This window comes from Tiliqua scincoides, chromosome 2 (assembly GCF_035046505.1).
Source record: "Tiliqua scincoides isolate rTilSci1 chromosome 2, rTilSci1.hap2, whole genome shotgun sequence".
Taxonomy (NCBI): domain Eukaryota; kingdom Metazoa; phylum Chordata; class Lepidosauria; order Squamata; family Scincidae; genus Tiliqua; species Tiliqua scincoides.
The window spans coordinates 160,860,845-160,887,733 of NC_089822.1; the positions used below are offsets into that span (position 1 = coordinate 160,860,845).

A 26,889-nucleotide genomic window follows, 5' to 3' on the forward strand; every position below is an offset into this window, starting at 1 on the left:
CAGCCGCTTGGAAAAGCTAGAAAAGAACATGAATGTACATTGTTGAAAGAAAGACTTTATTTATGTCACTTCAGCTAGGGTTGCTGCAAATGAAATCTAAAAATATGGGAAACACAATCAACATTCTCTTCAAATAAGCAAACAATGCACGTGTTTTTCTTTTCTTCATTGTTTCGCATAACGGCAGCATGTAAGCCCTGTGAATGTGTACTTTGAGATAGATGACTCTCTTTTTTTGGAAGGAAGCAACATCTGCCACAAATTTAAGCTTGTGAATCAAAGGGAAATAGAGACAGTGGAGTCAGGGAAGACTTTGAGGGCTTATCCCCCATCCCTTCACTGGGACAGGGAAGGGGAATGAGCACACCTCTGTCATGTGCACTTCCTGAGCACCGAAACCTGAAAACTCTACAGCAAATATGACCCCAAGAGCAGTCATCTTTCAGTTCAGTCCCCTTTTCTCATACACATGCACACACAACATCTTTCAAAATGGCTGCATCCACTCCAGTTTCCTTCACAAACTACATGAGACATATCTTTAATTCAAGACCCCACATGCTCCTGCTACAAACAATACAGCTGCAGTTAGTGTAACACATGTCTCCTTCTCCCTACGAGCAGACATTGCTCTTGCAGTTATGTCCTGACTGCATGTGCCATGCTGGTGTGGCAAAAGTCCCTTCTGCTGTGAAGGCAGAAGCAGGACCATGATGGAGAACAGTGTACACTGCAGAGGGTGCAACGTACATCTGGTCCCAAAATAAGCACTAGTGCAGCCAAGTGTTTGACCAGTATCCTCTTATTTCTCCTTTCCTGGCCTCTTTAATGATGATTTCCCTTGCCAACTGAAAAGGGTTGGTAGATGTTTAAAAATTTAAGGAATATCACAGCCCCTTCAAATATGACATAATGTTTTCTTTCAGCCCTCTTATGTGCACTATCATGATTTTAATTGCATAACCCTAGCTGTAGGGGTCTGCAATTGTCTGCTAAAATTGTTCTGGTCATTGTACTCCTTTTACACTGTTCAACTGAGTGAAATGTGACTGCATCGATCAGACAACTGAGGGTCCCATCCTATCCAATTTTCCAATGCCAGTGCAGCTGTGCCCATGAGGCATGCACTGCAACCTGAGGTGAGGAGGCAGTCACAGAGGCCTCCTCAAGGTATGGGAACATTTGTTCCCTTACCTTAGGGTTGCATTGCTGCTGAAAGTTGGATAGGACTGGGCCCTGAATCTACAAGTATGCAACTGAGCCTTCAAAACCATTAGTTCCAAAAATCCGGACACGTGTTATACATATTCCTCGGTTTTGAAAGATGGCATGTGTTTTGTTTTTCCAGGCATTTGCTTAATTCTTTATAGAGAAAAGCTATAAAACTTAAGGCCTACTAAAGAGTCTAAAATTAACATTATGTTAACTTTGGAGTTATAAATTTGGAAGAAAAAAGCAAATGTTATCAAACCATGCCTCTTCTGCTTGCCCTGAAAATTTCTTCTCCATCAGATCAAGCCTGTTTTCTAACAGTGCAATCCTGTCCGTGTCTACTAAAAAGTAAGTCCCACTAAGTTAGATGGGGCTTAGTCCCAGGAAAGCATGTATAAGACTACAGCCTAAGAACTCTTATTATCATACACCATACATGCATCTCACATACTCCATCTCCTTCCCAAGTCTTCAAATATTTTACTCTTTCTCCCCAGTGTCTGAAGCTTCTCATTTTCTTTGTCTGCACCTCTTTAGGCTCTCTCTAGCTACTTCCACACCTACCCAGAGTACGAGAGTCAACCTGCCAAGCTTGAACTAATTTGAATTATCTTGTAACCACAATTCCCAGGAGACCAAGTAGCACCACCACAGATAGTTCACAAGGCACCCTGAGGATTGTAATTCCAGAGCCCCAGTGTGCACTTTTACTTGTAGTTGAAAAGACTACAATCCCCAACTCCACTGCCTCCAAATTCTCAAACAAGGATCATTTCAGTGTTTCAACTGGAGTCGTATGGTCTTCCCTTGCTACATCCTTGTGGCTAGGTCCCAAACAGTTCAGCCCATAAAATATAGGGCTTCTGGCAACCCTACTGCTAAGACAGACAAACTGGGCACAATCATTTGTCATCTTCCATTTTCTGCTTTTCTTTAACTCCAGCAGCAACAACAGCAAAAAATAATTCTGGGAAGAAGGTGCGGATGTAAACAGCCGCCTTCGCAATGGGATTTGCCATGAACACCTCCTGTTTCTTTCTGCTCACTGTTCGCAGAATTTCTTCCGCTACCTCCACTGGGTGGACACCGTAAGCCAGTTTTCTGGCCAAGACTGGAAGGAAAGAAAGAGGAAAAAGATAAAGCAGCAGCTGCAATTGACATGTGTCACTCTTGTCTTCCCAGGTTCAGCACGGAAATGAAGTGCAAAGCAGCTTTGGGTCTAGTACTTGACCTATACAAGGGGTTTATTGTCAAAGGAAGAAAATATGCCCGAGAAGGTGAGCAAAAAGCTTTCAAATTGATTTTTTTCCCTTCTGTTGAATAAAGAAAATCTGGAGATGGTGAGATTCTTCTACAGTGGGGTAGGGAAGACCGAACTCTGTTTACTTTTTTAAAAGGACTACATGATCAATAGAAAACATATTCACACCCTTTACCTACTAAATAATTTGTTTAAAAAAATTTTAAATGTGCTGTAGCACTGAGGGGAGGTGACAGAGGAATAGTGTTATTCCTCACCAGTAATGCTGGAAGAATTATTTATATATTAAAGGGCTACGTGATTAGTAGTGGCAGTTAATGCATCCTTTAAAATTTTTTAAAAAAAATGTTTAAAAGGTTTAAACAGAACAGAGGCAGGAGGAAATACATACATCCTTTACCAAAAGTATATTTTAAAAAACCCAAAACAAATTTAAAAAAAATAGTTCTATGTGATGAAGGACTATGTGTTATTCATTACCCATGTTGTCATGAACAGTACCCAATAAGTGTGCATTTTCATTGTGGAAGTGCTGTTCACACTGCTGGGTGTTAGTACCTGTTTTCCCCAGATACTGCTTCAGTGGCTACAGAAACCTATGAAAGTGATTTGATTTCACAAGATACTCTGGCAAGACAGGCAACATTAATATGGGTCCTGCATACGTGAATAAATTGACAATACTGCACTTCCAACCCACTGCACTGTCCGTACCCAATCCAGCAATATATTTCTGTTGAGTAGACTCCCTCTGTATCTTCAAATTAGACTCAAACCATTTTACAAGGCTTCCTGCTTCTAGAAGCCAAGAGAAATTTGAAATTGAAATTGAAATTTTGAAATTGAAATTCTGTCAGCAAGCCCTGGCAGCTTTATTTCCCTCAGTCATGGATACTCCTATCTTTTGCAAATTTGTGGAAAGTATTTTTTAAAAATCCAGTTTTACTGTTGTATATATTTCACATGCAGACCAATGTGCTCTGCTTCTTTGCCGTCTCACTGCATCTCAGTTCACTGTCCCAACTACCTTGCCCTGTTCGGCCCTTTTCTTTCATCCCATCTCCACCACCACTACTCCCAGCCCAAATTCTTCTGTCAATCTTACATTTCCATATGGAGGCTTCCATGTTGCCAGGCTCCGGTTGAGTAGGGAATGAGCGTATGAAACTTGGAGTCACAATACTGACGCAAACACCAAACTCCTGAAGTTCTGCTCTCAAACAATCAAAGAAGCCCAGAGCAGCATGTTTTGAGGCAGCATCTAGGAGCCAAAGAGAGACGGCCTCATAAAATGAAAAAATTACTCACTAATATCTTCCCCGTTTCTGCTACAAATGTACAGAAACCCCTGAGACATTTTCCTTGTCTTACAGTAATTTGTTTGGATTCTCATGAAAATTCTCAAATGTTTCTCCCTGGGAGGAACCTTGAAATTTACTTCAAATTTCACTTTTTCCCAAAAGCAATTGCCAATCCTAATTCAGCTCTTTCAATAACTAGGATCGGTGGTTATTTCTTTTAATCTGTTCATTGTTCCAGCTCATTTAAATGTAAAACAATGCAACCATGATTCTAACCATCAGAGAGTTAGAATACTCAAACATATGCCAGGAGATTTACAGCCCAATCCAATGCTTCCCAGCACCCAGGGATGCAGTGGCACCAAAATGGCTACCGCTGGATTCCATGGAGCTGGGAAGCAGCACCAGGGCTACTCAGAGCTTATGCTCCCTTACCCCATGTAATCCCCAGGTGGCCCTTATGGGTCTTCTTGGATCTGCGTCTGCTATTGAGCAAGTGCAGATCTGAGGAGATCTATGTTGAGTCTCCTGGGCTGGGAGGGGGGTTAAGATATGGCAGCAGAGCCTGCGATCATCTTTGTTCCCTCCCAACCCACTCCCTCCCCTGCCACGCCTTTCCCCCACCCTCCTCCTGTCCCGGAACACCTTCCCCCCACCCAGACTTATCACGCCACTGCTCACTGCTCACGTGAAGCTCAGGGTGGCAATCCCTGATCCCCCATCCTCCACCTGGTGCTGGCTGAGCACAGTCTCATGCTGAGCCAGCTCCAGCGCCAGACAGGCACAGACTGTCACAGGCATGCCTTACGGCACATATGCAATACTGCGGGCTGGCGCTGGGCCAGCATGAGCCCAATTGGAATGGGCTCTTAATTTCAGTTTATTAGCCCTTATCCTGGCCCTAACTGCTTTCAGACAGTGTCCTAGAACTTCAACAGCCCCCTTGAAAACTGGTGGAAAAGAGAGAGAGAGCTGGTGTCATCTGCTATTGGTGACACCCAACTCCAAATCCTCGTCACAGTAATCATAACTAGGACTTATGATGTTAGCTATCTGGCAGAGTTGACACCTACTTTTTCCTAATGGGCCTGAAGCTCCCTGGTTTGATAGCTGGATTTTGTGAAGCCCAGTCTTAACGTGTCAAACAGTCCATGCAATGAAAGGTCACTTATTTGTAAACTTACAGGCTGCGCGAAAGGGGATTCCTAATTTTCCCTGGATACTATTGATTAACACAACTTGACCAGTTCTTCTGGAGAGCATGTTGGGAAGAATAGCTGGAGGAGGAAAAGATGAAGCAAGTGAGAAATGAGAGCAGTTAGGAGCTATGTAGTGCACAGAGCATGCCACCAAGTTATAGAAGCACCATGGTTTCTTGTTTAGACCAAGTAGCTGGGGTTACAAGCTTGATCCTATCTTCATCTGTGAAATACTGAAGGCTATGACTTATTATCAACATCACTACCTTCAATCTTGAGATTAGTTTTGCACCTAAATAACAATGTTATTTTAGAAAGACTACCTTAAGAAGTATTTCACGTATTCTGAAAAAAGAAAATAATGCAATTTTCACACTAAAATCAGGGATTTCATACCCACCCACACAAACCTTTTCCCAATTCTTCTACCATGGAGCTCCACATTTTTTTCATGCAGCTTTGCCCTGGTATCTGATTTCTTTTAATATTCCACAGTTGGCACAAAGTGGGGCATCACCAGACCCCACTTCGTGATATACTGTAATTAGGATAGTGAGGCCTCTAACTTGAAAACCATACACTTTTGAAGATGTATTTAGTACCAAGAAAAGATATGATTCAGAACCCAATTCTCAGCTGGGTGCGCCAGCTTGCCGCAGGCACACACTGTTGCAAATGTGCCATAAGGCACATCTGCAAGCTTTACCGCTGGGCTAGTGCCCGTACTAGCCCAGCACTGGGCTAGCGCTGTGTGGGCACCTGTCCTCCGCTGCTTGGCGGTCACATGGACCGCTGAGCTGCAGCACAGTAGGCAGGGGAGGGGGACTGGGAGGAGGCGTTCTGGGGAGGGGGAGTCAGGCAGAGGGCGGAGAGAGGGCAGGGAGGAGGCGTGATGGGGAGATGGGAGCTGGGGAGACAAAACCCTTCTCCCAAGGTGCTGCCTGCGTTAGCCTGGGGCACACAGGATGTGGCAGCCTCCGAAGCTGGGCACCCCGGGTAGCTCAGGATTGGGCTGTCAGTCCCTGGACAAAGGCTTTGTAATATATATTAAATGGAAAATAATAAAGGTAGAAAGAAGAGCCAGAGATTATATAAGAACTGCCTTGCTTGATCAGATAAAAATTAAGAAGATTCTCACCTCTCTATGCTAGATTAAGCATGTTTAATTCCTGTTGATTTCAGTGGGAGAAAAACAAATGCTATGGACCCAATCCTATGCAATGTTCCAGCACTGGTGTAAGCGCAATTCAGCCCCAAGGTAAGGGAACAAATGTTCCCATACCTTGAGGACGCCTCTGTGACTGCCTCCCCATCACAGAAGGCAGTTCATGCTCCATTGGCACAGCTGCACCGGCCCTGGAAAATTGGATAGGATTGGGCCCCAACTCACTTATATGAATCCATGGGGTTTAAAAATGCTTATACTAGTGTTTCTCAAACTGTAGGTCGTGAGCCAATTTCAGGTGGGTCCCCATTCATTTCAATATTTTATTTTTAATAGATTAGACTTGATGCTATCTTGGTATGTGACTGCATTTGGGGAAATGTTACAGACCTGTACTTTTAACAATGATAGTCAATGGGACTTACTCCTGGGTAAGTGTGGGTAGGATTGCAGTCTAGGATTGTGCAAAATGTTCCTGCTTGATGATGTCACTTCTGGTCATGACATCACTTCTGGTGGGTCCTGACAGATTCTCATTCTAAAAAGTGGATCCCAGTGCTAAATGCATGAGAACCACTGGCTTATACAGTACAAGCTGCAAAATCCAGTATCTCTGGGACCAAAGGGTTATCAGATACCATAACTTTCAAAATATTTGAACATTATTCCTAGACTCATGGATAACTTTTAGTGAACCTCATGTGAACTTTTAGTTGAAAAGCAGTATATAAATACTGTTAATAATTAATAATGTTAATAATAACACTCAAAAAACCTCAATGGAATAACAATGGTTACCTGTCATCACTCAGTAGCACCACAGCACTGTTCTAATGTGCTCTGAACTGCCATGGCCACTCGCAGAAGCACACGTGCATTCTGAACTCTTAACGGCAATTCAGAATTGCTGCTGGGTGCTGCCAGTTAATAGAGTAATGGGCCTGTTCACCAATTTCTGGCTAATAGAGCTTTCCAGATCACCAAGTGCCAGATATCACAGCTCTTACTGTACTTGGTTTGCTCATGCCTGATAATAATGTTAAGTCATTTATGCCCAACGTTGCATATACGCAACAGTAATAAAATGTGTCCATTTAGGCTGTAGGCTGGGCAAAAATTTAATGGACATTATAAGGGCATTTTACACAACAGATTTGGAATTGATTTGTCATTGTCTCTCCCAGAGAACTCTAGGACCTGTGGTTCTTTGCGGAAGTTAGGTGTCTCGATCACAGAATGCTCAGCACTAATCATCAAATTGACTCCCAGATTTATTTGGGGGAAGCCATAAAAGTTCAACCAATGCAAGTTTATAATTGGGTGTGTTTTAATTATCACACCCTTATGGGAAATGCATAACAAAGGTGTGCATAAAAAGAAAGATTCCAAATACCTTTGGTGAGTGTAATAGGCCCAAAATAGTTGGCATCCATAATTTTTTTGTCAATGTCCAGTGAAATATTCTGCGCAGTCCCCTTCAACTTTGTGCTAGCATTGTTGATGAGTATATCCACACAACCATAGCAATCCAGGATTTCTTTAGCTACATCTTGGATGCAGTTTACGTCAGAGAGATCTAGAAGGACAAGCTTCGGTGTAAATGTCTACAAAAGAAGCAATACTGTGTTAATGCAATATGCCTTAGCTGTCATACAGATCTGTGTTTCTACTTTCATTTTGAAAGGCATTTTCTTTTAAAAAAGGACTTCTAGAAGTGTTTGGGGAAAATGTATAGTATCTAATTGACCAGTGTTATGCATAATACAAGAATTTACCAGATGAGATTAACACAAAAAAATTTTTGGATTATTGTAGAAGCAAAGCAAAGCAAAAAATGGTGTCATGTGGACACCATTGAATGAGCTTCAGAATTATGAATCCTTTCTGAAACCCTGGAGAGTTTTCACTGTTCAGTGTAGACAGTAGTGACCTAGATGGACCAAAGTCTGATTCAGGATAAGGCAGCTTCCTGTGTTCATGTGAACATATAAAATTAAAAACAATTCATTTGATCAAGGTAGATCTTTTGCCTTAATATCTGGGGAGGTGACTGCTGTCTGTGTCTCAGGATGTGTTGACTTCCTAGGTAGTTATACCACCCTATAATCTGGAATGGATAACCACAGCCTATACCCTTTAAAAAAAAACTATGGGTTTTATTCTATTGGACCTGGCTGCTGCTGCCCTCAGTATAGTGGCTCCGCCTAGATGACCTTAATGCTGATTCCAACCCTATAGCTCTCCAATTAGCTTTTTATTAACAGTATCTATTTGGTGATTCTCAAACTGAGATAGATCTCTGAACTTCCTACACATAGCAAACTTATGAGACAGTAAAATCTAATTTGAAAGTGATAAATCTAATTAGGAATGAAACTGTTGCTCAGGCTGATGCATGAGGAAGGTTCCATTGCATATCTGGTATCATTAATTGTTTTCATTTTGTTTTTTTCATTTTGGCCTATAAAAGGCCTTGCACAAAGCAAGACTGGCCTTTTCTTCGCTGCCGCTACTGCATCACAAATGTGAAACAGCAAGCAGTGGAGGGAGCCCTCACCCCACAGCTCATGGAAGAGGTCAAACAGTCACTCTTACGCTGAGAGTAATTGCGTCGGGCCAGCATGGGCTCCAGCAAGGCTCCGGAGGACCAAAGGCTCACTGGAGACTGGGGGCTGCCTGAGGGCCGCATTGGGAGTCCTCGAGGGCCGCAAGTGGCCCCAGGGCTGGGGTTTGGGCACCCTGGTGTAGAGAATCCTGAGCTAGAAGAACCAGTGGCTTGACTCAGAATAAGGCAGCTTCATATGAGGTACTGATATTCATTTTGGTCCTTCATATGGTCCTTCAAAGCTTCATAGGAAATAATATGAATATGAATCTTCATACATAAGAATCTTGTTTCATTTTTGCTTAGCTTTAAGTGCACTTACCTTCCTTGGATCAGCCACACTGCTTAAAGCATCATAGAGAGTTTGTAACTGGTCCTCGTTTTTACCACATAGAACTAGCCTAGCTCCACCTGTGTGAAATCCTTGTGCACATTCTGAAAGGCAAGCCAATGAATAGTGTAGGTTAATGAGAACAGCAGTATACTTGTTTTCTTGCTAATTTGCAATAAATACAGAAAAAAATCATTTCTTTCATCTCCCGGCTCATACTGGTTATAGTCCTGAGGTTCCCAAAGTGTGTGTTGTGATACCCTAGGGTGCCGCAGCATACTCACAGGGGCTCCATAGGATGTCCCCGGTGACTCAACCTATGGGCTCTCCTAGGCACCGCCATCTTGGATCATGTGAAGCCTCATGAGATTTGGGCACTGCCAGCTTGGATCATGCAAGATTTCATGCAATCCAACATGGAGTCACCTAGCTGAAACAGGAAGACTGCAGGGGCACCGTAACCTTGGAAAGCTTGGGCACGACTGGTTTATATCAAATCAGAGAGCTAAGAAAATGCATCAGATACTTTGGTTTCAACTCATCAGTGATCAAGAAAAGCACATCTGTCCTTGAGGCTGCAATCCTAACCACACTTTCCTGAGAGTAAGCCCAATTGAACAAAATAGGACTTACTTCTGAGTAGACCTGGTTAGGATTGTGCCCTCAGTTTGCTTTTATGCTGATGTCATAAGTACCATGTATAGCTGGGTGCAAAGATTGCTAAGCCAATGCAACCTGACCAGTTGTGATGCTATTGGAAAGAAGTATGAAGATCATGATGTTCCAATGACCAATGATCCTCCATAATCCATTACAGTGGTGGAAGTACACAAATTTGTGAATAATCTGTGAAATTGTTATATAATAACTTCAGCCAATGTTCTTATCAGTTTCAGCAATGGCCACGTGGTATCTGTCTTCTCTTTCCTTGTCTTCCCTTTTGCCTTTTCAAAAAAGAATAGCTACTGTCATCCTTAATCCTGATAGAGTCCAATAAGTTCAGAGTGCTTGTGAACCTGCAACCATGGGAATGCAAACAGCATCACTACATGCTCCTTATCTTTGTGCATTTCCCTGACACCTGCCAGATGGTGCATATGAGCCATGATTTCTCCATTGACCTCTCCAGTGTCTGCTCCCTGGCAGACAGCCCATCAGGGACTCCATATAGTTGGGGAGGATCACTTTCCATTCCCCAATATCCTCTGTAGCTACATGCCACTCACTGCTGCCTTTTCAAGGTCTATGCCTTAAAGCCTGCAAACAATTTAGCTTCAAGATAACCCAACGCATACCATTTTATTGCTTCAAACTTCAAAGGTCAGCACTGGCAAATAACTTATGGATTAGAGAAATATCTATTTATACCACCTCACTGTCATCTGATAGCTGCTGTATGTGCAATCAGATCTTACTCCTACAGTACAGCCATTCTGCTATAAATAGACCCATTTTTTCATCTAAGGTTTACTGTTTGAGAAGACCACTTTTCAACTAATTATGGATCCACCTGTGTGTCGTTCCTCTAGCCCACATGTCCCTAGTTGTGTTAAGAGAATGTTGTGAAGGCAAGAGTCTCTGTAAAAATACCGCAAAGCTTTTATTGATAATTCCATTTTGCGTACAGTATGAATATTTTCGGTGACATGGTCTTCTAGCAAATTGCACTAAAAACTTGTTTTGTTGCAGCAACATCAAAAACCTCTTCTGTTACAGAATCTGGCAAGGTGGGCTGGTTTGCATGTTAAGTACATTCATCATTTCTATGCTCATCCTTATCCTGCTTCATCCTGAACACATCACGTTATTTAACAGAACTTCCAAAAAATATATTAATTATATTTAACTTTTCCAACTTATTTCAATCTTAACATTTTATTTTAATGAGAATTTTGAATATTTTCAGGATGCGGTGGAAGGGAAGGAACAGAGCTGGCATCAGAAGTCAGCAAGGTAAGACACTGGCCAAGTGTTTGTGCCCAGAAGGTCCACCCAGCCAGACTGACACCTAAACGCTCAATACTGATGGCAGAGTAACAACTATTGCAACATCAGGGGGAGTGGCAGTGCCATGGGAACACCACTGCAGAATTTTCCCCAGCAACCTGGCACTGTGCTAGGAAGACATACATGGGCCATTACAGGGCAATACCTTGAATGGAGGCAACAGAATGGATTACTTGTTGTAGGAACAGGGGAGAGAAATATACTGCAGTTACAAAAAGATGGGAACAAACAGTAAATCTGAAAAAACCTCTTCACTAATAGTATCTCAGAAAGGATTCATTCTACCTAAACACACTCTTGCACACTTTTTATGTTTTGCACCAGTCAACATTGAAGTCCTGACTTCTAATCAGAAATTTTGCTTTCTGAGCCTGCAATGCCCCCCTCCCTCCCTTCCAACATTTTCCTAACAGTCATAAGGGCTGGAAACTATCTGTTTCTTTTTAATGAAGGCTGTAAATGTCAAGATTTTATATGCTCCTCAAGGTTCACAAGTCAGGAAGGTAGATTCCAAATGGCACAATACAATCACAGCTGTTCTGATGTGTAGAACTTGCATGCATATCTAGCTGGGGGTGGGGTGAAGCAGGTGGTAAAGCTATGCAATATTCTTCATTTGCTGTATTTGCTTACCCTTCCCCACACCAGAGAGAGCATCGGTGATCACTACAACTTTGCTCCAGACAACAGACTTTGACATCAGTTGAATGACAGTTCGATAAATATATACAATCCCACTGATTCCAACCACAAGCAGTGGCAGGATTAACACAGACATGATACCCATCTTCACCTGAGAGAAAAGTGAGAAAAATCTGTGGTCATTTTTGCTATGCAAGCATTTACCATTTTTTTCTAAGATGAGCTATCAGAGGAAATAGGAATACGATAGGTATCCCAGAGCAATCCTTGAGTTGTAATGTGGCAGTATTCTTTCAGCATGCACAAATATATACAGAAATTTACAAAATTCCACAAAGCAATTGTTGGCTTAGGAAACTCAAGAGTTTTTGCATGAATCCACAACATTATTTTTATCTTGCAAATGTGAGGCATGGCAAGTCATTTTGAAATGGTTTAAATTTTCTCTCCTCTTTATTGCAAATTGTATATGAACTGGTTTGTGGCTGCTGCTTTCACAGGTTAACACAGGTGCAATAGTTAATTTATTTGCACTGAGGCAAGATGGAAAGAATGAAACTTTGAGATCTATAATCCTGAAACTAGAAAGACAAAAAGTAAAGCTTGTGAGGAACTTTTGCCAGCAGAAGTGCTGTAATAAAGTGAATAACTTACTTGGAATTGCAAGCAGACAGCACGAAGATTAGGTGGTCTCTCCCGCCAACTGGTTTATACTAGCAGTTTAATTAAACTCATAGGCATTTTCGGAAAGGACAAGCACTCAGTGTGCTGAGGCCGTTTGCCTTGAGCACAGACAGCTGTGTATAGTGCTCAGCTGCATGACAGAGTTAAAAAAAGTAAATATAGAAACCATAGCCTGAGCCACATACCTGACCTATTTAGTTTCACAGGCTATCCAAGTCCCTCTAGAGTTTGCAAGAGTGGGCCAACTTAATAATGACACTGCAGGAACTCATCATTGTTTAAGGGGAAGGCAGTAGATAAGCTAACTTTGCTCTTGCTGCTTTCATTTACACTAGGCACAGAAAACAATGCTTCAGATTCCCAAAACAATAGTGAAATTTTCCTAAATGTTACAGAAAGAAATCAGTAATTTTTCCAGGGTGTGCTTACTTTTGCAGTCATCATGGTGGGAACAAGCGGAAAAGAATGATAAGATTTCTTCATGTGATGAGATTATCAGAAGCGTCACCAAGCCCTAGGGTTTGCATCACCCAGTGCAAGAGCACATTACGTCACCCCCATGATGGACCTCCTCCCATACCAGACCGTATAGAGTAAATTATAATATCATATGCACAGCCTAAAGGAAGTGGCATCACTAGGATTGGTGTAACCCCCATAATCTGTTTATATATTTTAATATATAACAGCACAGGTCACCCAACAAATCAGCAATAGAAAACCAGTAGCTAACTTGATGACTGAACAAGAGCCCGATCCTAATGGGCCCATGCTGGCCCAGCGCCGGCATGCAGTGCAACACTTACAGTATTAGCTCTGGTATATGGAAATGAGAGTTGACTTATATTAACACCTTATTGGTTCCCTGCTGTGTCATAATAACACCTCATTGGCTCTCAAAACAGCCAGTCTCATTGGTCAGTTTTAAGTTAAGGAAATCCACCTTTTGTTACTTAAGGCAATAGTGATTCTATTTCTGGTTAATTGGCTACAATGTTTTATAGCAGTGTTTCTCAAACTGTGGGTTGTGACTCACTAGGTTGTGACTCACAAGCCAATTTCAGGTGAGTCCACATTCATTTCAATAGGCATTTTATTTTTTATATATTAGACTTGATGCTACCATGGTATGTGACTGCATTTGGGAAAATGTTACTGATCAGTACTTTTAACAGGCTACTATGTATATACTTTTAACAATAATAGTCAATGAGACTTACTCCCTGATAAGTGTAGATAGGATTTCAATTTTTGGAATGTTTAGAGAATTTTTTTAAATAGATCAGCAACTACTTGGGAGGGTTAGGAGGGTTCTTTATTTTAAATAAATGTTTATACTTATACTTATGTAAATTTTTAATTTACTTAATTGATTTGATTTTGTCATTTGGGGTGTTAAATTTCTCTTCTTGATGATGTCACTTCTGGCCATGACATCACTTCGGGTGAGTCCCAACAGATTGTCATTCTAAAAAAAGTGGATCCTGGTGTAAAAAGTGTGAGAACAACTGTTCTATAGAATACGTATGAGTACAATTCAACATGGTTTGTTTCATTACATTCTGCATGAAATTACCTTTCCAATTATATACAGCATGATGGTATTACTCATAAATACAAATTTTCAAAAAGTTTCCAAAATTTTGACCACTAATGGTGTCACCACCTCCCAAAGGGTGTCATTTGGTGTGGTCCTCACCCCCCCCCTCTAATGACACAACTGAAGATTTTTTTTTTTTTTTTTTAATGCTGGAATGAGTTTAGTTGTGTTTTACTGGTTAATGCTTTAGGGCACAATCCTAACCAGGTCTACTCAGAAGTAAGTCCTATTATGTTCAATAGAAGGTAAGATTAGGCTTGCAGCCTCAAAGTAATATTTTTATGGTAAACTGCCTTCAGGTTTTCTTTTTTAAAACATGATGGAATTGAAATTTTGTACATAAATTGCTATCATGCTTATGTCAATGCTTGTTTTTGCAGTTCGTCCTAAGCATTCTGGCTAGTTCCATTATAGTCATATACTCTTGACTTCAAAATATAACACAACCTTTGGAGAAATGATCAGAGCTGGTAGTGCAAACTGTTGTTGGTGCAAATGCCTCTGGAGAGTACCAGCTTTTTGTATTGATACAGATGAGGTAAATAAAGGTGTGAATTCACTTTGGAGCAAGCTATGATGAATTGCCCCCAACACTTCAGAGTTTCAAAATCTGAGATGAAGCTAGAGTTTCCATCTTAGAAGATAGAGTATCTCAGTTGGGATGTTAATGGATTTATAGGAATTTGGACACAGTGTCTGGGTGCCAGGGCATTTGGGAGTTGTAAAATGGTACTAGCCAGAAAGACTAAAATCAATTGCTGTGCTGTTCCCAGTTTTCCACTCCACTCTAATGAGCTTCCACAGTGGGTCCTGGGTCTCTTTTTCTCACTGTCACCATTTTACAATGTCCAGATGTCTCACCCACCCCACAATATAGTACACAGTTCACCCCCATGGTGCCCAGGAACCAGGTAGCAGAAAGAAACAGTGGCAGTGGTGAAAGTGGATGGTAGCCTATTTGCTACCCAGTTAGCCTTCCTGGCTGTCCACCACTGTGCCTGGCTGAGAAGGCTAACTGGTAGTGGGTGAACAGGACTCTGCTTTTGTACCCACACCTACAACAGTGGTGGTAAAGAGGACTCTTACCTGTGTACTACCTCATTTTCCTGGTTGTATAATAATGTGAACTCGTGCATCCAGCCAGGGAACCTAACTTGCAGTTGATAGGTGCAAGTCCTCCTCCATTGTGGCTACTATGCAAGTGGTGGTGCAAAGGAAGACCCATGTTCATCTCCTGCTCAGTTCCTTGAAGAAGGATGTAGTGTGCATTAGCAGAGGAGCTGAGAGCAGCACATTATTAGGTGGACTTTATAGCGTTTTTGCCTCAGGTTCTCCCAGTGGCGTAGCTAACCAAGTTGCTGTCCAGTGCAAAAACAATTCTGTAGCCCCCATCCTGGCAATGACATCAAATTTAATTAATTAAATTGGCTCTTTTTATTAAAGTGAGTGAGAAATGTTAGCTAATATTTTAAAATAGCAAACACTTGTTGAGAGTACTTATTGCACTTTTACAGTGCAATCTATTCATGTCTACTCAAAAGTAAGTCCCATTGTGTTCAATGGGGCTTACTCCCTGGTAAGTGAAGTAAGGTAGGATTGCAGCCTTACACAGTCTGAGATGTGCAGGAGGGGACTGGAGACAATCATAAGAGCCAGCAGCTTACCTTTAAGAAGTGGAATTGAGGAATTATGTGAATAAATGATGAGGCCAAACCACCTGCTGCTCAGTGCTCCTGCTGCAACTTGCCTCCCAGGTTGCTGTGCCTTGCTTGCTCCCCTCTTCAGGTTCCTGCACATGCGCAGATCATCTATCACAGCCAACTCAGAGCCCAATCCTCTGCATGTCTACTTGGAAGCAAGCCCAGTCTAGTCAATGGGGCTTACTCCCAGGAAAGTGGGGGTGGGATTGCAGCCTTGGAGGGGAGCCCAGTCTTCTGTTTGTCTACTTAGAAGCAAGCCCATTATAGTCAATGGGGCTTACTCCCAGGAAAGTGGGGGTGGGATTGCAGCCTTGGAAGGGAGCCCAATCATTTGCATGTCTACTTAGAAGCAAGCCCTACTGGTTTAAATTGCCAATCCGGGTGAAACTGCCAGGAACTCAGGAGGAGAGAGGAGGCTAGGGGAGGGCAAATAGAGAGGAGGTGTGGAGAGCAGAGGGGGGTAGAGCGATGAGCAGCTGGCCCTGCTGCACAAGGAGAACCCCCTCCTCAGTCTAGGGCAGGGGTGTCCAAAGTTTTTGGCAAGAGAGCCATAACATCTCTCTGACACAGTGTCGGGTGGTGGGGAGGGGGGAAGAATTAATTTACATTTAAAATTTGAATGAATTTACATAAGTTTACATAAATGAATATATTAAAGATGAACTTATATGAATGAATGAATGAAGGTCTTGCAATAGCTCAAGACCTATGAAGGGCCTTGCACAAAGCAAGGCCAGCCTTTCCTTTGCTGCTACTACTGCATCACAGACGTGAAACAGCAAGTAGTGGAGGAAGCCCTCATCCTACAGCTCACACGAGAGGTCAAACAGTAGCCCTCACACTGAGAGCAGTTGCATCGGGCCAGTGTGGGCTACAACAAATCTCTGGAGGGCCAGAGGCTCCTTAGAGACTGGGGGCTCCCTGAGGGCCACACTGAGAGGCCTGGAGGACCGCAAGTGGCCCTAGGGCCCAGTTTTCCGCCCTACCCCCCTTTGCCCCCCAGACCCTTTCCGCCCCCACCCGTGACCCAGAAGTAAATGCGGTGACATCATCGTCACCGCAATTACTTCCGACTGGCTACCTCCTCTGTTCCCCCTTTGGAAAAAAAGGGGGACTGAAGGAGGCAACCAAGGCCTCAACGGAGCCTTCTGCAGCACTTGTAAGTGGCACAGAATTCTCCGTGGGAGCGGTTTGGGGCTGCTGGCAGCCCACCTGTCTGAGGCACTCCTCCCAACAGTCCCAGACTGCTCCAAAGGAGACCTCCATGCCACTTAGAAGCAGCGCGGAAGCCTCCATTGGGGCCCCGGAAGCCCAGAGCATCTGCTGATGCTCTAGGACATGCTGTCGCTGCTTCTGGAGGCCTCCGGAGGCAGCAAGAGGGTGAGGTGCCCAGGTCAGAGTGTCAGCATGACAGGAGTCGTGCTGACAATCTAGGGCACCCCGTCCTCTCCTCCTATAAAGGAGGAAGTGGGGGGTGGCCCAGTCCAGTGCTGAGTCGCTGCAGCGCCTCTCCCAGGGGCTGATTTGCTGCAGCCCCTGGGCGCCTCTCCTCCATTGGGAGGAGGCTTTTCTTAAAGGATAGAAACCGGCAGAGCTGCCAGCTTCTCTTCCATTAAAGAAAAAAGCAGGCGGGCAGGCAGCGGGGGGGGGGAGGCTTGAAGAGGCGCCCCTGGAGGGTCGGCACTCGGGGCATATGCCCCATCTGCCCCCCTCTAGGTACGCCAGTGATGTTTCCTTCTGCAGATTGTTAAATATTTGTCCTCAATTGAGATTGTGATGTCTCAGACAGGACACAGTTTTAAACTTGTTTGTACCTGTAGCTCTCAAGAGTTGTGTTTGTCCTTCCATTCACTGCAGAAAAGGTCTAGCACTTTGCGACCTCCCAAAGTGCTAGACTTTTCCTGCAAATTTTGGCTTGTAATGTGCTGAACCTAACACCATGGGATTTTCTGATACATAGTGGCAGACTTTGTAACTATTTCCTTCCAGCATGTAGCGTATGAAACTCATTGGACAATAGAACCTCTCAATGTTTTTTTTTCTTGGAATGATAAGGAAGCTCCCTTATACAAAGGGAGCTCAAGCAACTGCACGTAAACCCACAATAGAGCAACATTGCTCCATTAAATGACTTCTTTAGAATTGCGTTTGGATGTAGGGTTGCCTGAGTAGGTGTTCAAAATGTGAAGTGTTGGGGAGGTCAATGGTGTCTATTCTATGGAGTAGAAATATTTGGAAATAATAGATTTTCGTTATTGGACAACTACTGTGATGTCCTGGGCTAAGTGATATATATGTTTTATCTAGCAAAGCTACCTAGATTTTGCTGACCTGACTGCCTGTCTGAGAACTTTCTAGACTTTTTGTAAGCCATAAGGACATTTCACAGTTGAGCAACTATCTGAGTTTTGTGCATATATGTAACTAAAGTACAAAGACTGTGTCTAGAGATACTTTTATTTGATTATCTAAAACTTGCCAAAGTAGACTGGCCATAATCATTGCCTGAATGGTGCAATAGGCATAGCATAAGGATTTCATTACGGTGGTGAAACCCAGAACAAACTTTGTGTAGCAAATCTACATTACAATTTGAGTCCATTGGATAAATTAAATTTTTTAAAAATTCTTTATGTAGCACTTTTAACGCCTATCACACAAACTCATTTCTCTGTTTCCAAATTTTATCCCACCCACCTACCCCCTCGTAATTAAGATGGTATTTTGCAAAACTTCTTAAATTCTTAAAAAAACAAAACTGCAAAGGGATAAACTAGGTAGATTAGGTTTATTTGCCTAATTCAGTGGTTCTCAGACTCTCTGGGGTTTATTTTCAGGGGACTAGAAATGCCTGTTCATCACAGCTGACCCTGTAATCCAACTGTGTCTTCAGCTAACTCTGCTTCTCTATGGCCTGTCAGCACAAAAGACAGGAGTAATAGTTTGGGCTACAGAGATGTGCCTGAAGATAAGTTGTTGGCACTAAGAGCTCCCAAAAATATTGCCATTTTTTAAAGTGAACTTGTCCCACATTTCCTGTTCAGCACACTGGAATTAATAGCAAAGCATTAATAGCGAGGCATTAATAGCTAAGGATCTAAGTCATTTTAGGGGCAGATAAGATCACATGTATGATGCACTTCAGAGTTTGTTTAAACAATTTTTGCCCGACCCACAGGTGTACACATTTGGTCCCTGTTGCATATATGCAATGTTGGGCAGAAATGACTTAAAATGACATCAAATGGCCCCCTTCTTTTGACTCTATTGTTAGACCAATGCTTCATCTACTACAGAATTTGACTTCTGAGAGGGGGCATAGCTGGATATTTCCCCAGAATACAATACAATGATCTACGCCAAGTGTAAAATGATTCACATTGAGGCAAGAAGTTCTATTTTCTTCACATAATCATGCATGGGGGTTAATCTGACAGTGACTAGCCAGGAAAGAGATCTCAGAGTTACAGTCTGATAGCTCAATGACAACATCAACTGATGTGTGTGGTAGCAGTAAAATGATCAAATTCCATGCTGGTTCATCTTAGGAAAGGGGTATAATATCTTTAAATAACACTATGGCATGGCTGTATTTCAAACAGGGTATGTAGCTCTGATCACCCCCCCCCCCAAAAAAAAAAGGATATTATAGTCTGGAAAAGCTGGAGAAATTGGCAACCGACACAATCCAAGTTCTGAAGCATCTTCTCTGTGGGGAAACTAATTGGGGCTATTTAGTTTCAAAAGAAGATGACTTCTTCGGCCCAATCCTAACCAACTTTCCTGCATTGGTGCAGCCGCAACGCAGTCCTGAGGTAAGGGAACAAATACCTTTGTTCCCATACCTTAAGGAGACCTCTGTGACTGACCCTCCACCACAGGATGCAGTGCACACCCCATTGGCATGACTGTACCCGCACTGGAAAATTGAATAGGATTGGACCCTAAGGCTGCAATCCTGTCCACACTTTCCCTATCCATATTGAATACACTGAGTCTTACTTCCAAACAATGCATAGGATTGCAGTGTAAGAGGGTGGAGGGAACATTATGCATGATATGGATGAAATGGATGGAGATTATTTCAACCCAATTCTATGTAAATCCCTGCACGGTAATAGAGCGGTGCTGGTGTGGCTTCTGCTGCATCTCATAGGGAATTTTCAGCTGCTGCAGGTCTTCTTGGGTTAAGGGAACATTTCTCCTCTTGCCCCAGGGTAAGCCCCAGCAACTGCTAGGGGGCAACTTGGACCTGCATCAGCGATATCATCTGTAGTAGGAAGGCTCCTGCCTTCTCACCAGCACACTGGAAGCTAGCACTGCCTCAATGTGCTTTACAGCTGCTTTGCAGCAGTTAGCACTAGTTACTAACTGTTAGTTTCCCTTTCCTATAACACTACAACCTAGGATCACTCCATGTAATTGAATGGCAAGAACTTCTGGGCAAACTTAAGAAAGCTCTTCTTCACTGTTCCTGCCACTAAACCCCGATTTCTGGAAGTCAACTTAGTAGTGATATCAGACTCAAAGTCAGAACAATATCGGCAAATTGCTGCAACTGCTAGTAATGTGGGAAAACTTTCTGTCTGAATTTTCTGCAATTCCACCAACAAAATTAAGCTATGGCATTCATATCCTGCTTTCAGACTTTCTGGGGGCATCTCAATGGTCACTGTGAGAAACTAGATCCTGGACTACATGGCCTTTGTTCTGAGTCATCAGAGACTGTATGCTCTTGTCATTAATGTTCAAAATAGCCTGCATACCTGACTCAGCACTGGTGCACAATTGTCCCACCAACAGTACTGGTGCAGGCATTTCCTGCATGTTCCCTGAATTTTTAAATCACAGATATTCATTGCAATACGATGAGGCATCCTTAGATGTCTCCCTGTGCATGTTATTTGGCACAAAACTGGAAGCTTACATTCTGAAGGATGTTGTTTGGCTGCCTGCAGCTGCTTCCTTAAGTAAACAACCTTGTGACAGAAATCAGTAACAATCCAGTCCACAGACTTTCCTGGCACAGGAACAGGATGACGATGTAAGAGGACTGCATCATCAGGTGACCGCAGAAGAAAGTCCTTGGAGCTATAAGGCTAAGCAGCCAATTATTTATGTGGTGCAATGAGTAACTTTCCCTAACCATTCCCATTATACTATTTTTGCTGCACTATGGATAGTTTGGGAACTGTCTAATGCAGTGTTTCTCAAACCTGGGTTGGGACCTACTAGGTGGGTCATGAACAAATTTTAGATGGGTCCCCAATCATTTCAATATTTTATTTTTAATCTGATAGGCTTGATGCTACCATGGTATGTGACTGCATTTGGGGAAATGTTACAGACCTGTACTTTTAACAAGCTACTGTGTATATGCTTTTAACAGTGATAGTAAATGGAACTTTCTCCTGGTAAGTGTGGGTAGGATTGAGCCTAGGATTGTGAAAATTTTTCCTGCTTGATGATGCCACTTCTGGTCATGACATCACTTCCGGCAGGTCCTGACAGATTTTCATTCTAAAAAACAGGTCCAGGTGCTAAATATGTGAGAAGCACTGGTCTAATGGATGTGAGGAGTTTACTGATAGGGAAAAGTCTGTTCAACCAGTGTTACTAATTGTAGCAGCTTCCTACAGTCAATGGAACTCTGAATTTTACTACACTGGATTTGAAGAAGCTTCTGTTCTAGTCAGTCAATCATACTCCCAAGGGAGAGGAAAGGAGAAGGAAAATTTTTGCACAATTCTTTGTAAATGGGTGTGTGTGTGTGTGTGTGTGTGTGTGTGTGAGAGAGAGAGAGAGAGAGAGAGAGAGAGAGAGAGAGAGAGAGAGAGAATAAGTGCTGATCATACTTATTACACAGGCCAACTCACATTTTGCTTCCTTAAATGTTATATCAATTCCTGGGTATATTTGGGGTGCTGATTCTAGTCTAGTCCTACACCATGGCTTCCTCATGGGGAAGCTGTTTGAACCATTCACTAATGAGGCTATACTATATCTCCAAAACTAGACGTGATAGGGCAAAACAGATGCCATTTTTGGAATCGGCACCCCGAATTCATATCAAACCACCATAAAGTTTGGGAAAAATTTTATGGAAATTCTTGGAAATTCCAGTATTCCAAATAGGTGCTTGAGATGTCTGTCCCAACCATGATACTGGTCATATTTCTGAGCATTTATTGCAGTGGTTTTCAAACAGGGGCTTTGCAAGGACCCAGCTTGAAGGTCCTGGCCTCTGCCCCCTTAAGGGGCAGGGGCAGCGAGGAGACAGGGAGGAAGCAGCAACGCAATCCCCAGGATTGCATTGCTAACGGGGCTGGGATGCACTCACCAGTCCCTGCAGCAGCCTCCTTGGGATGCAGGGAGCCCTGCGTGAGCATCTGCAGGGCTCCCCAGCTCGTCTGAAGTGAAAGTGGAGCGATTGCACTCCAGTTCCGGTTTTGTGGAGGTGGAGCACAATTGCTCCACTTTCACTTTCTGCAGGCTGGGGAGCCCTGCAGACATTCGTGCAGGGCTCCCTGCATCCCAAGGAAGCTGCTGGTGAGTGCATCCCAACCCCTGCAGCCCCGTTAGCAATCCTGGGGATTGTGTTGCTGCCTACTCCCTGTCTCCTCACTGTCCCGCCCCTTAAGGGCACAGAGGCCAGGGCCTTCAAGCTGAGGCGTCACAAAGCCCCAGGGGAATGGAGGGGAATGGAGGAATATAGAACAGGGGAATTGAAGAATATAGGTGGGGAGGGTGTCTAATAGGGTGGAGGGAGAGCAGGGAGAAGAATGGATCAAGCCTGGGAGAGGGAGGGATCAGCAGAGGAGGCCTCCACTATATCCTGTCCTCCCTTCTGAGACTGTTTGCCCAACACAGGGCTGCTCAGGCTTTACCCGGGGTAAGAGAATGAAAGTACCTTGGGGAGACCTCCAGCAGCCTCTAGTCCTGTACTAGATGCAGTAGAGGCACCACTGCATTGAAGAGCGAAACTTTAGTTAGGATTGGGCTACCCGTTATAATTAAGTCTCTTTGAAAGCTATAGAATTTAACTTCGTCATAGCGAAGCAGTTCCAATATTTTAATTTAGACGTTGTCATTCAGCATTAGTTGAATTGGGACCATTTGTATTTAATTGTGATAATATCAGTACAATACAGTTTAATGCTTGTGGAGTGGAGTAAGAAATTGAGTAACAAAACAGAACTCTTGGGCAGCCCAATCCTGAGCTGCCCGGGTTGCGGCACAGAAAATGGCTGCCCCTACATCCTGCACGCTTTGGGCAGCTGCCGGCAGCTCTTTGGGAGAAGGGGACTTTTGTTCCCTTCCCACATGTAAAGAAAGTAGCCCCACAATGGGGCTACTCGATTCACCACCAACAAAAAGGTCAGCGCTGAATCAAGTGCCTCCATGTCGGGCGGTGAGCCTGACGCAGAGGCTCTGGATCCAGTGGAGTGTCACTCCACTGAGGCACGGTGACCTTTGACCCTAGAGCCACTGAATAGCCCAGAGATACTATAGCATAACACACAATGGTAAAGAGCTGCTTGATTTTAAAAGCATACCATTTGTACAAAAAGCTTAAAAGGCACATTGCTAAAGCATGGAAACACAGAGAATAGTGAAAAGCTGCTTGAAAGAAACATTTTGGAAGCTGTTAGTTTCACTGAAGTTTCACAGAAGCTGGGACTTTGGGGCCTCAAAGGCTGTGTTAATACACTTTGGAATGTAGAAAAGGTAGTGCAACAAAGGCAACAAAGAGATAGGCTTAATCTTGGCAGAAGTACACGTCTTGCCAAGGACATCACTATGCTTGCTTGCCAATGCTCACTTATGTTATTCTTCCATGCTTTCAAAGGAAAAGACACATATAGGTAAAATAGTCTTTGCCCTAAAGTGTAACCAACATATATGGGGACATATATGGGGACATAGTAGTCATTAGAAGTAAGCAACCTTTGCTGCTTGATTTTAGGAAAGTCTTAAGAACAGACAAAAGCCTTAACATAGCAGGAAGGCTTTACAGGTGTTTCTATGTTGACATTAGTATAGGAGAAAGGCATGCGGAGAGAGATAAAGGTCATCTCTTAATGAGGATGGTACAGAGACCTGTCAAGGAAGTCCCTAATTGGATTGATGAATGCGAGTAAGAGTCAGTACTGGGTCAATACTGGATAAAATTGTATTATAGCATACCCTACTGGTTTTTGAAAACTTTTGGAAATTGTGTAATTTTGGCTAAGTTTTAAGGTGAAACCCCACCTGTATGGAAATCAGAGCCAATCAATGGTTTTACCCACTTATTGCTCACCTATTTTCTATCTTCTATGTAAATGGTATCTTATCTATATTCTATTAGGAATTAGCCGCATTTATGATGTCAAATTTTCAGCGAATGGGAAGTCTAGATTTTCAGACAAAGGGCCAAGAGTCGTATAAGTGTTTTGGATAAAGTCAAACCCGGGTCCATGCTTTGGACATGAGTCTCATGGACCAATTGTATACAATTCAAATAAAAACCTGTGAACCTTCATCCCTGTGTACCGAGTCGTTCTGAGTTGCTTATCAGCCGTGCAACACCACGAGTCCCACCTCCCTCCCTACCTGCTCCCTCTCCCAGCACGCCTCACTCTGCCCTCTCCCTGCCTCCCCATCATGCCTCCTCCTGTAGCATTTCAGTGCTACTTGAGGAGCAGCCTGTGATGCTGCTTTGGTGTGGCAAAGAAGCCATGGCAAGAATTAGACAACAGAGACAGGTTTGAATGTAAATGCATGAAAAAGGCTTGAGGCTGGAACAGATTTGAGCATTAGAATGAGAAGGAGAATGAGAATGAGAATCAGAATGAAAGTGAGTCTGCTCAGCCTCTTGCCTGCTTTATTTATACTTTAAACATGTCGCAATCCCTTGCCATTATAAAAAGGTTACTGTCTGTGAAAGATTCTACTAGGAGCTTCTGCTAGGCTCTGACCACAACATTCCTTTGACAAAGATAAGGGCCACTTCTTCACAACACTGTCTTGTTGACAGGCTTCGGGGCTTTTAGACGCCTAGCGCATTCAAGGCCAAGAGTTTGCTCTTGCGCAGCCGCAGGTGTGCCCGAGGCTGTTATTGTTACCAAATACTGCTAAAGCATCCCAAAGCCCAGCACCTGCGCTCAGAAACCACTACATCCTCCCCGCCTTCCACCTGCCTACCCCCTCCCCTGAAACCTCCTCTCTGCCTCCCCCCACGCCCCCGCTTACCTCTCCACTGCTCAGTGGTCTGCATGACCACCAAGTGGCAGAGGGTGGGTGTCTGCCCGGTGCTGGCCAGTGCTGGGCTACCACTGGTAGGGTCCATAAATGTGCCTTACAGCATGTTTGCAACAGTGCGCACCAGCAGTGAGCTGGCGCGCCAAGTCCAGGATTGGGCTGAATCTCTCCTCTGCCATGAGCTAGGTGGCAGTCCAAGTCTCCAATCCCCCACTGCAATATGGAGATTATACTACTTACCTTACAGCGTTGTCATAATAAGATAATTCATGTGACACACTGATATTTGAAAGTGCTATACAAATGTGAGGTATTATTACTATTAAAAGAGGCAATTATTTTGGGATACAAGAGCCAATGAGTGTAACATCTAAAGCAGCAATTTTCAGTTACTATGCCACGGCACACTGTTATGCCCTGAATGGTCTGCAGGTGTTCTACGGGAGTTTGGGGGAGAGTCATTTATTAGTAGGACCATTGGAGAATTACACCCGCCTCCCATCAACAGCCTGGTATGCCTTGTCACTTGTCAAAAAATGGATAGTGTGCCTTAACAGTTTTAGCACCTTGTCAGTGTGCCATGAGATGAAAAAGATTGAAAATCGTTGATCTAGAATGTTGATGTGTTGGGACATCTGGAATGTCAGCTGGGACATTCTGGATTGAAATCCATGCTAAACATGAAGCTCACCCTTGGCTCAAACAGGGTTTGTTGTGATAATAAATGATCTAATGTATGTTCACTCTGAGTTCCATTGATTTGCAATTTTAAAAATAACCACTATAAAAATTATCTCCTTATAGCAAAACAAAAGCCTAGTGACATCTGTTGTATGGCCTTTTTCTTAAAAATACACAGAAAAATAAAACAACCCTATCTGCTGTATGGGAGAATGTGTTGCTGACAACTCCCTCCTCATGATTCTAGCAGCCTACAGCTCCTCTAATCATAGACTTTTGAGATAAAAAATAGATTTTATTAAAAATATTGTTTTGTTAGAATCTGTGATTAGACTATTTTTTGACTTTTAGAACTATGTGGAGAGAGTCACTCATTTACAAGTAGCATCTCTGTCAAACTTTAACTGGTGACTTTTTGAGTTTTGTGTGTTTGTTGACCTTTCTCTTCTCCTTTCGCTTCCTCCGTTAGCTCTGCAAGCGCCCGCCTGCCTTGCAAGAAAGATGGAGATGCAGAATCAGAGCTCAGTGGCTGAGTTCATCCTGCTAGGTCTGGCGAGGGAGTGCTCACAGAAATCTCCCTTTTTGTGCTCTTCTTGGCCATGTACCTGGTGACACTCATAGGGAAAGGCGTGATGGTTCTCCTGATTGGAACTGAGCCTCGCCTATACACACCTAAGTACTTCTTCCTTCTCCATTTATCTCTGCTGGACCTGTGCTGCTACTCAGTCGCAGTGCCCCAGATGTTGGTGCATTTCCTCTCCACGGCAAGGCCATGCCCTTTGCCCAATGTGCCTTTCAGATGTACATCTTCCTGGTTTTTGGTATGGCTGAATGTGTGCTGTTGGCAATCATGGCCTATGACTGGTACATGGCTATTTGCTACCCCTTGCACTACATCAGCATCATGAGCTGGCACTTCTGCAGCTGGACAGCGGGATCTGCCTGGGTGTGGCTTCCTCAACTCTCTGGGTGTCACCACCTTTGCCGTATATCTACCTTATTGCGGCCTCAACCACATCAACCAATTCTTCTGCGAGGTACCGGCAGTCATCAAATTGGCCTCTGCTGACAACACAGAGGCAGACCTGGTGATTATCTTTGATTTTCTTCTGCAAATTCTGCCTTTCATTCTTATTGCTGCCTCCTATGCCCGTATTGCAATTGCCATCCTGCACATCCGCTCTGCTAGGGGTTGGCGTCAGGCTGTTTCAACTTGTGGCTCACATCTGCTGGTGGTGAGTCTTTTCTTTGGTACTGC

At 43.4% G+C, this 26,889-nt stretch overlaps 1 protein-coding gene across 1 annotated transcript; it reads right to left on the reverse strand.

The window, feature by feature from the left end:
- Window positions 1-35: 35 nt before the first annotated feature.
- DHRS7C (dehydrogenase/reductase 7C) lies at window positions 36-12,544 on the reverse strand. The gene is made up of 7 exons (XM_066617644.1): window positions 12,378-12,544; window positions 11,715-11,874; window positions 9,066-9,178; window positions 7,532-7,742; window positions 4,959-5,051; window positions 3,579-3,734; window positions 36-2,323 (listed from the first exon to the last, which is right to left on the reverse strand). Exons 2-7 carry the CDS (start codon window positions 11,866-11,868, stop codon window positions 2,115-2,117), a joined length of 936 nt encoding a protein of 311 aa, XP_066473741.1. The 5' UTR covers window positions 11,869-11,874; window positions 12,378-12,544; the 3' UTR covers window positions 36-2,114.
- Window positions 12,545-26,889: the final 14,345 nt, after the last annotated feature.